This window comes from Cetorhinus maximus, chromosome 13 (assembly GCF_964194155.1).
Source record: "Cetorhinus maximus chromosome 13, sCetMax3.hap1.1, whole genome shotgun sequence".
Classification (NCBI taxonomy): domain Eukaryota; kingdom Metazoa; phylum Chordata; class Chondrichthyes; order Lamniformes; family Cetorhinidae; genus Cetorhinus; species Cetorhinus maximus.
The window spans coordinates 89,057,905-89,067,714 of record NC_135891.1 but is presented as its reverse complement, the minus strand read 5'-3'; the positions used below and the strand labels follow the sequence as shown (position 1 = coordinate 89,067,714).

Genomic DNA, 9,810 nt, shown 5'->3' with positions numbered 1-9,810 from the left:
GAACTTGGAGAAATCACAAGGCTGGAGTGGAAAATGGGGGCGGAATGTATACACTTTTTTGGGGGGTGGGGGTGGGTCCAGAGCGGTTTTGAGGTCGGTTCTGTATCTAGCCTGTGCAATACCACCCCCACCCCCCCCACCCCCTTCTGGGTGAGCACAGTAACAAGACTCTGGGTTCCTCCGGCTGAATTAACGCTGGTTTTCATCCAAGCAGCGGAGAGGAAGTCCTGCTTTGGCTTAAGTGTCGTTTACCGAGGGCCTGTGCAAACCGAATCTGGGGAGACAACGGGGAATCTGTCCTCTGTCGGAAGAAATAAAGAGTGAGGATCCTTTTTGGGGGGGGAGGGGGGGAGAAGAGGAATCAGGAGCACTTTTCCAGATAAATGGGAGCAGAAAATCTGGAATTCTCTTCCCCAAAGGCAGTGCGGGCTGAGTCAATTAGAGCTTTCAGACTCAGACAGATTTGTGTTAGGTAACAATAGAATGGATGTGAAGCTCAGACTGGTAAATAGACTAGAGACACATATAACCATGAATAGTGGAAAGCCCAAGCGGATGAGTGGTCTATTCTTGACTAACTAAACAATTTAAAGAGATTTTTTGTGGAAATTTCAGTGGGGAAGTGGCTAAAATGAATATGGAATGTACGGTTTGTTTCCCACAGTTTATATGAGAATAGGTCAGCCAGCAGTCAAGCCTCTATTTTTAATACTGCTTTTCCCAATATAGGAAAGCAGAGTCCCAACAAACAAACTAATTGGTCCGAAGTGCCTCTATGTTTAATTGCTGCTAAGTTGACTTTAACATGGACAGAATTATTCTGTTACTGACCCTCTCCATGTGTGAGGGTTCTATTTCACCCCAATCTTCTCTCCCTCCACCCCTTTCCCCCACCCCCCACAACCCATCCAACCAAACAATTCCTGAAGTTTCTCTGGGGTAGATGTGTACTGGCATCTCATGCCCACTGATGTCTCACCCATTCGAGCGTTTCTCATGCACAAGTATTGGGAGGCAACTCAACCATGGGGTGCAACACAACTGAGCCCAATCTGATCCACACCCCAATGTTTAAAGCTCCAGGTTTTCCAGCAGGGGTCACTGAATGTTGATCAGGAAGAGGAATCCTAGAGGATTCTTGTTTCCCACTCTTAGCCCAGGGGCACTGAAGATAACTTTAGTATCCCAGACACCAGGGCTCAGCGAATTCAGCAGGGGCTGAGGACTTGAAGCTGGGATATATAATGGTTGAGCAGCGCATTAATAACAGAGGCACCAGGGCAGTTTTAGTGTTAACAAGGTCGTCTCACTTCCAAAAAGTCGGCATTTCCCTCATCCCAACTTGTTGGATGTTCCGAGATTTCCTGAGAGAATGCTTTCTGTTTGGAGTCTGATTTATTGACCAGTGAACATCATCTCAGGCAAAAGACTCCAAACTCAAGATAAGCAGAAAATGCTCAAAAAAAGAGAAATTAGAAAATTGTCTCACGCAAAGGGGTCTTTAACCTCTGGGTGACTGACTGGCGTTAAGGCTGCAAACAGGGGTCCAGATGCAGCACTGCAAATGCCAACAAGTTAAATTACCGTGGGTGGGTGGGGGGTTTGTGATTGCAGAGGATGAGGGCCCCAGGACAGTAACGGCCCAGACCATTTTTGTGGCCCGTTAGATCACTCCTCCTTCGGGGCCTACAATAATAATTGAACACTTTACTTACCTTTGGCAGGCACGAGCAGTCACAATTTCTCGACAAATCACAGCATCAGACAAAGAAACGCATAAGGCACTCTGAAGTGTAGTTGTCTTGTTACGGACTGCATTACCTGGAGCTCAGTTTATAGCAATGGTGCAGGAAGTGAACAGAGGTCAGAAGGGCAGCAGCTCGTGTCCTCACTGGTCTCATTTAGTTGGTTGCAGGGTAAGACAGCCACAAGCATTGTTCAACCCTGTACCACTTCAGCGTGACATACACTTCTGCAACTCCTAATAGAAACATAGAAACTAGGAGCAGGAGTAGGCCATTCGGCCCTTCGAGCCTGCTTCGCCATTCACTATGATCATGGCTGACTATCCAACTCAATAGCCTGCTCCTGCTTTCTCCCCATACCCTTTGATCCCTTTCACCCCAAGAGCTATATCTAACTCCTTCTTGAAAACATACAATGTTTTGGTCTCAACTACTTTCTGTGGTAACGAATTCCACAGGCTCACCACTCTCTGGGTGAAGAGATTTCTCCTCATCTCAGTCCTAAATGGTCTGCCCCATATCCTCAGACTGTGACCCCTGGTTCTGGACTCCCCCACCATTGGGAACATCCTTCCTGCATCTACCCTGTCTAGTCCTGTTAGAATTTTATAGGTTTCTATGAGATCCTCCCTCATTCTTCTGAACTCCAGCAAATATAATCCTAATTGACTCAATCTCTCCTCGTGTCAGTCCCGCCATTCCAGGAATCAGTTGGGTAAACCTTCGCTGCACTCCCTCTATAGCAAGTACATCCTTCCTCAGATAAGGAGACCAAAATCGCACACAATATTCCAGGTGTGGTCTCACCAAGGCCCTGTACAATGGCAGCAAGACATCCCTGTTCCTGTACTCGAATCCTCTGGCTATGAAGGCCAACATACCACTTGCCTTCTTTACCGCCTGCTGCACCTGCATGCTTACCTTCATCATCTCAGTCTACTCCCGCCAAGGGTACAGTTGCCAACCCTCCAGTATTGCCCTGGAGTCAACAAAGATTAAAGATTAATCTCCTGGACACTGTGAAAAATTATTGGAACATTAAAAACAATAGTATGTTTTTTTTCTGCATTTTCTTTGAACACTTGCTCATTAGTCATAAAAATATTGGGGGGGATGAGGATAAAAGGCTGGGGTGGTTGGAGACAAGAGGTCGTGGGAATATGTTCAGAGTTGGCAACTTTACCCAGCCCCAGAAATCAAAATTCTCTCTGTCTTTCTGGCTGATAAAGTTTGGAGGGAAACCTATACTTATAGTTCTGGATGTTTTCTCATGGACACGGGTTAAACAATTCACCCCCCACTCACTATTACACTTCTGTATCCGGCAACACAACCAGCTCAAATGTTATTCAGATTTTATTCTTTTTTTAAAACCACAGATGTAGTGTTACTGTGTGACCGTGTCAAAAATTAGTCTCTTTTCTTTCACTCAGCACATGGTGTAATATATAATTTTCTCTCTCATTACCAAGAAAATGCTCCTGGGTATTTGAAAAAAATGTACAAAATTAAAATATACATTCATTATTTAAATTGCTGAAATCTTCTATAATGCTAGCAATTGAAAGAATCTAGAGTCCTCAGGCCTCAGTGGGTTGGACAGTCCTGAAATAGCCGTACTCTCAATATGGTGGAGGAGCTACCGTGTCATCACTTGTGGTTTGTGACTGGACGGCATCTCTTCATTTCCATTCACTCCCACCTAGAGCTGGGTGACCTGGGGGATTCGGGGCTCCTTTCTCTCCTTTTCTTGCTCTTCCACAAGAAGTAGAAGAATGCTAATAGAAGGCAGGGTTAACCCGTTTCCAAGCAAACACTGAGAGACACCCACTAAAACACTACTATTTAACAACACTAGTAGGCTTGTATTGGATTTCCCCATCCCCTATGGAGAAGTAACTGTCCACATTTGGTTAATTGAAATCAGGAGTTCACTGCGTAGAGGAATGCAAGGGTCAGGCCCACATCCTGTCACTCCCTGGTGTAACATTCCAATCTTTACACCAGTACAGTGCAAACAAGGCAGGTAGACAGTAAAATGTACTAATTTCAAAAGGGAAACATTCTTTCAGTCAGGTAATCCTCCCACTCACCAGGACAAAACCGTACAGCAACCTTTTCAATAATGCATAACGCTGAAGTAGCTAGCTGCTGCCTAGAGTAGGACTGCCCTGATAATGAGCAGTACAGGTGATGGGGCAAATTCCATCAGCGCACACATCCTGAAATACAGACACAGATGAAGCCCCTCGTGCTGGCTCTGCTCTCTGACTCTGAAGGAATGATTTGTAATCCCATCTAGTCAACATTTCATCATTTCCATCCAGGCACTAGATAGAATGAAAAAACAAAAACAGAATTACCTCCAGGTAATTCTGTTTCTGTTTTTGTTTTGGATTTCCAGCATCCGCAGTAGCTTTTAGCTTTTTGTTTTAACTAGATAGAATGATCTTGACCTCTCCATGACCAGAATGGGAAGGCTGGGAAATAGGAAATTCATAAATGCGTGAACTCTCCACACAAAGCACAGTCAGCTGTCAGCCAAGCACAGAGCGGTAACTGATAGCTCTGTGATCAGCAGACTGATAGACAATAGCTTTGTGACGTCCTTGCAGCTTGACATACAACAAATCCTTTTACGCCTGGCTGTACAATGTGGAGCCCACAGACAACACGCCTCACAGTCCTCCCTGTCCTCTACCTCGATGGATTTCGACAACAGCAAGGGGGGTGTGGATCACCCGCTAACTCAGGACAAACTGACAAAGGACGCACGGTCCTTCGAGCCAAGTGAAATTCCTGGAAAGTAAGTTTATCGGTTGAGTTGTATTCGATTCTGTGGGACTGGATCAGCCCAGGCCAGCTGGAAGTTTGCTAAAGTATGCTTCTGGCTGGCAACATTTCAGAATCCATGAGGAAAGGCATCATTACCCTCATCTACAAACAGAAGAGGGGAGAGGAAAGAATCAGAAATTGGTGGCCTATTTCATGTCTTCATGCCTAATATTGTCTACAAAACTCTGTCTAAGGTCATCGCCAATCAGATCATGTCTGCTCTGGAGTTGATGATCCACCCTGATCAGACCTGCACTGTACCCAGCAGGAAGATCTCTGACAGACTTGTGATTCAATCACCAATGTACAGGGGAGGAGAGTGAACACCTGCCTCATCAGCTTGGACCACGAGAAGGCCTTTGACAGAATATTGCACACCTACCTGATGGACATGCTTTCCAGAGTGGGGTTTGGGGAGGGAATCCACAATTGGATCCAACTGCTCGACAGAGACATCAGTAACATAGTTTTAATTAACAGGTAGGAATCAAAAATTTCCCATTCAAATTTGGAGTCAAGCAAGGCTGTCCTCTCCCTTCTGTTTGTTCGTGTGTTGTATCAACACTTTGGCCAAGTCCATCAAGAAAGATGTTGGCCAAAGACAGCAGAAGATCCCAGGCTCAGTTCAGGATCTCCCGGTACCTGGACTATGTCTCTGTCGTCTGCTCGAATCCGCTTTCAGTCCACAGATTAATGAGTATCTGCGACCAGTTGGAACCAGAGTAAATTGCAGCAAAAACCAGGCCACGTTGTTTGGGAACTGGGCCGACAGCTTCTTTGTCACCTTCATATTCAGGTCAGAGTACCTGAACGTGCTGGGAATATGAATCAGAGGGGTTGAGGCGTGAACCAAGAACCCAGGAGGTGGGTATAGCTAAAATAAAGCACAAACTGGGAATGTGGGAGCCACACTCCCTCATATGCGGGTGAGAAGCTTCAAGTGCTCTCAGTACTGCTGTGCGTGGTACTGGTCTAGCCTATAAATCTACTCCAGCGCTGTGACAGTCACCCGAGCCCTTTTCCACTTTGTCTGGGGATTGAAAGTGGACCCTGCCCACAAGGAACATGATATACAAATCTCCAGAGAGAGGGGAAGAAAACAAACCAAGTATCGCCCTCATCCTGATGGTTAACTTTGCATGTGGCTGTATCAAACTATGCATAGATCCTCAATATGCAAATACCAAGTGTCACTATGTGCTGAGGTTCTATCTTCCCCCAGTTTAGTGAAGGTTGGGTCAGGTCATACTGCTGTGGAATGTTCCATTTAGATGGACCATGCTCCAAACATCAACTGCTGCTGGGAGGCCATCAACTCAGTGAAAGAACCACTTTGGTCTTCCCATTGAAATTGTTGCTCATGGCTGAATGTTGCAGACTGGCACATCCCAAGGTTCAGGACTTCATGCTAAGGAACGCATTGTTAAGTTTTGAGCAACCTCCACAAAAGCTCAATGGGAACTAAGGGCCCTACTGCCATTGTATTCAGAGAGGCTAGAACCAGTTTAAAACCCCTCGGGCTGTATGTATCAGGAAATGTTTAATGGAAAGAAAATGCAATCTGCACTGTAAGTGGATTGAGGCATCATAATTTGCCACGTACCACATATAGTCAGTTGCTTTGTATTGCACTGTGAATTGCGACATTTAGGTTGTATTGTAATGTACCTCTACAAATTCAAGAATAAAATATATTTTTGAAACAAAAAAAATTGATGTGGCTCAGCCAAACCTGCCACCCAAGTGGTTATCTTTCTGTATAGCCCAGACAGCAAGTGTTGGCATGATATTTAAATCATGTGGGCATCACAGCTCAGCTTGAACCTGTCCTGACTGATATCTACATCCATTATCTAGGAGGGGCCACTGCTTGTGATTCTGACTGATATTTATCCCTTCGTTGAGCTGGCTGAAACATGTCTGTTGCTATTTAAGTAATCAACTAACTCAATGAAGCCCAAACATGTGTGGCTGAGTAAACATAGCCTAGTGGTGGATATACCAACAGTACTATTAGGAAAGTTACAGCCAGTAACTGAACGAGAGGAGCAGTGTTGAAGGGAACTTGACAATTTTTCAACTGTGAACTTACAGTACAAATATTTAAAGCACAGATGTGATAGAAATATAGATTAGAACTGCAGCATGCAAACTGTTTCACATTATAACAGATGTCAATTCTCCACTTTGAAAACCAATACACAATACTCCCCAAATAAAACGCAAACTCAGTATGGATTCAGAATGGCTCCAAGTACAGACAGCAGATGGGCAATCGCACACAAATGGACCCAGCAATTTAAGTGTCTCAATGCTGAAAGAAACCCCATGAGTCATAGCTGGTATCACACATGGTATATAATCATTTGACATTGGTGGTAAAAAATAAACTATGCAAGTCTAGATGAGGAACAGTAAGTCCATTTAGCATTTGATTTGTTTGATGGCTTCAGGCTAAAACTGCAGTCTTGCTCAGAATCAGTGTTTTTATAACCTTGAGGCCGAGGCTTTGCAATTGGAGAATGATTGTAGTGGTTCACAGAGGATGCAAGTGCTTGATGGACTTGGCTTGTGCTGTCCCTTCTCTCTGACTCTGCCCCAAATATTTTTCCTCCTTTCTCGAAGACATCAACTCTTGAAGGCATCACAGCCCTGTGTATCTCAATCACGCACATGAGCCCAGGTAATGAACATAGTTAGGCTCTCTGGCTGTAGGGGCAACATAGCTGAGCCTGATCTTGTCCACACGCACTTTCAAGCCAGGGTTATTGGATAGCCAATCTGGAACCCTAATTGATTTCCCTCCTTGCATTCTAGCCCAGGATGCCCAAGCCCAGTTCTCATCTCACTACCACTTCCATGGCCAAGTTCAGCCACTTTGGCTAAAATAGGGATCGAACCCTAAACTATCTGGGTCTACACAGCTGAGTAGAGCCCCCCTCAGATTATTCATCTACCAGTTGAACAGGAGATTGTGTATCCAGTGTACATGAAAGCTATTTTCATCATAAGGTCATGTTTGATTCCAATTATTTGGGCATGGGGCTTGGCTTTAGCCTGGATCCATCTAAGGAAGATCTCTCTATTTCCTGAATTGCTCATGTGTATTATGTAATGAGGCTTCGAAAATGGGGTAGCCCACAGTTCAATGCCCTAGAAATTAAATGAATCACTGTAGTAAAATACTTCAGCATCAAATTGTGGTAGGGCATTTTGCCATCTGTGTGGAAAAAGGAACCTCATCAAAACAAACATTTTTATGGCATACATTTTTTTTTATATAAAAAGCCCTCCACCTCACAGTACATCCACTCTGTCACTCGTGCAAGTGCTCCAATCAAATGTTTCCATCTTCTAGCATTTTGTTAACCCCTTCGCAAAGCTTCTGCACATGTGCGCGGTAAGGCTCTGTGGGACCGTACAACGTCGCCAGGAATTCGCAGTCCGCAACGTGGTTAAAGATGTGGTCGATGCGCCCGTGGGACTTGGATGTTAGATGCCGCTTGATAGCCTGGTGCAGCAATTCCCGGCACTCGTTCAGGATGTTTGCAAGAACTCGCCTGTCGAATGTGAAGTCAATCTGGTAGAAACTGACGGCTGTCATGGCCAATTGGTGGACCTTCTTGCGGAACTTGTCCACCAGCACCAGCTCCTCTGCGTTGAACTGGTTGTTCCTGTAGAGAACCCCGAGCTTAACCACCACCTTGATCAGGTTTTTAATAACCTTCTGGGCTTCCTTTTTGTTTCTCGTGTATTCCTTGGTCACCTGGTAAAGTTCGTCCAAGACCTCGCTGCTTGTGTCGTCGATGAAGATATTGGCCATGCTTTTGGACGCCATCTTGCCCAGAAGTTTCTTCTGTGCCTGGATGGCCAGGCTTTTAGTGTTGAAGACGTCCATCGTCTCTGGAAAAAATACAACACAATTCCACATGAGAGAACACCAGCACCAAGCCCCAGCTCAGGGGTTTAAGAAAATAGTTGCAATCTGCTTCACCACCACCGCCCACCATCCCATGCACAGCTTTTCCTTGAATGGTAGAAAATTAAAGCACAGAAAGAGGCCTTTGGCCTAATGTGTCTTCGCTGGCCGACAAGTAGCTATCCAGCCTAATCCCACGTTCCAGCTCTTGGTCCATAGCCGTTGATATGCACTTGAAGTGCCGTAACCAAAGTACTTCTTAGAAGTTATGAGGGATTCTCCATCTCCCACCTTTCAAACAGTAAGACCTAGATCCCCACCACCCCCTGGGTGGAAAAAAAATCCCTTTAATCCTCTCTTAACCTCCTACCCTAAATCCATGCACCTGCTTATGGACCCTCAACCAAGGTCCTCCCTGTCCGCTCTATCTGGACCCCTCATCATTTTATACACTTCAATTAGCTCTCCCCTCAGCTTCCACTGTTCCAAAGAAAACAATTCTGGCCTATCCAATTTTTCCTCACAACTAAAATTCTCTGGTTTTAGCAACATCCTTGTAAATCTCCTCCGTACCCTCTCATCTGCAAGCACATCATTCCTGTAATGCGATGACCAGAAATGCATGCAGTGCTCCAGCTGTGCCATAGCTAGTGTTCTTATACAGTTTTAAAAAAAACTTATTCTTTGATGAGTTGTCACTGGCAAGGCCAGTGTTTGTTGCCCATCCCTAATTGCCCTTGAACTGAGTTTGCTGGGCCATTTCAGAGGGCAGTTAAGGTCAACCACATTGCTGTGAGATTGGAGTCATATGTAGGCCAGACTAGGATCAGAATTTTACGCTCCCCCCACCCCTGGTGGGTTTTTATGTGGGTGGGGGGGGTGCGGGGGGAGCATGAAATTCCAGGGATGGGATTCTCTCCGGGTTCCCACCCACTTGACCTCGCAGCGATTTTACTCTGGGGTGGGCAAGATCTTGGACGGGGAGCCCGCCCTTGCCCCAATTGAGGCCCTTCAATGACCACTTAAGGGCTGTTTCCTGCCCAGCCTCAATTTTTAGGCTGGGGGCGGGGGGGCAGATTGAAGCATTGCGGGGGAAGTCTGAAAAAATAAAAAAAGTTGGATCTCGGACGGGAAGGGGGGAAGTGGGGGTGGGGGGGGGGGGGGGAGGGGGTGGAGGCGTACCTTCATCGGTAGCCCCCTTCTGGCTGGAGGAGCCCTCCCCTTAAGTCCCGGTGATCTCGTGACCTCCCTCACACCCCTGGCCTATCCCCTGAGGCCCTGATCGCCGCCCCCCTGGCGACCCCTCAGCCC

The 9,810-nt window shown here is 46.0% G+C and overlaps 1 protein-coding gene across 7 annotated transcripts in view; it reads right to left on the bottom strand.

The window, feature by feature from the left end:
- Positions 1-6,634: 6,634 nt before the first annotated feature.
- Positions 6,635-9,810, bottom strand: part of tnfaip8l1 (tumor necrosis factor, alpha-induced protein 8-like 1) — a 55,455-nt gene continuing 52,279 nt past the window's right edge. For all 7 annotated transcript variants that reach the window (XM_078555705.1, XM_078555709.1, XM_078555707.1 and 4 more), the window contains exon 2: positions 6,635-8,483. In XM_078555705.1, coding sequence (XP_078411831.1) covers positions 7,918-8,478 — 561 coding nt within the window. In that variant the 5' untranslated portion in view covers positions 8,479-8,483 and the 3' untranslated portion in view covers positions 6,635-7,917. The remainder of the gene's footprint in view (positions 8,484-9,810) is intronic.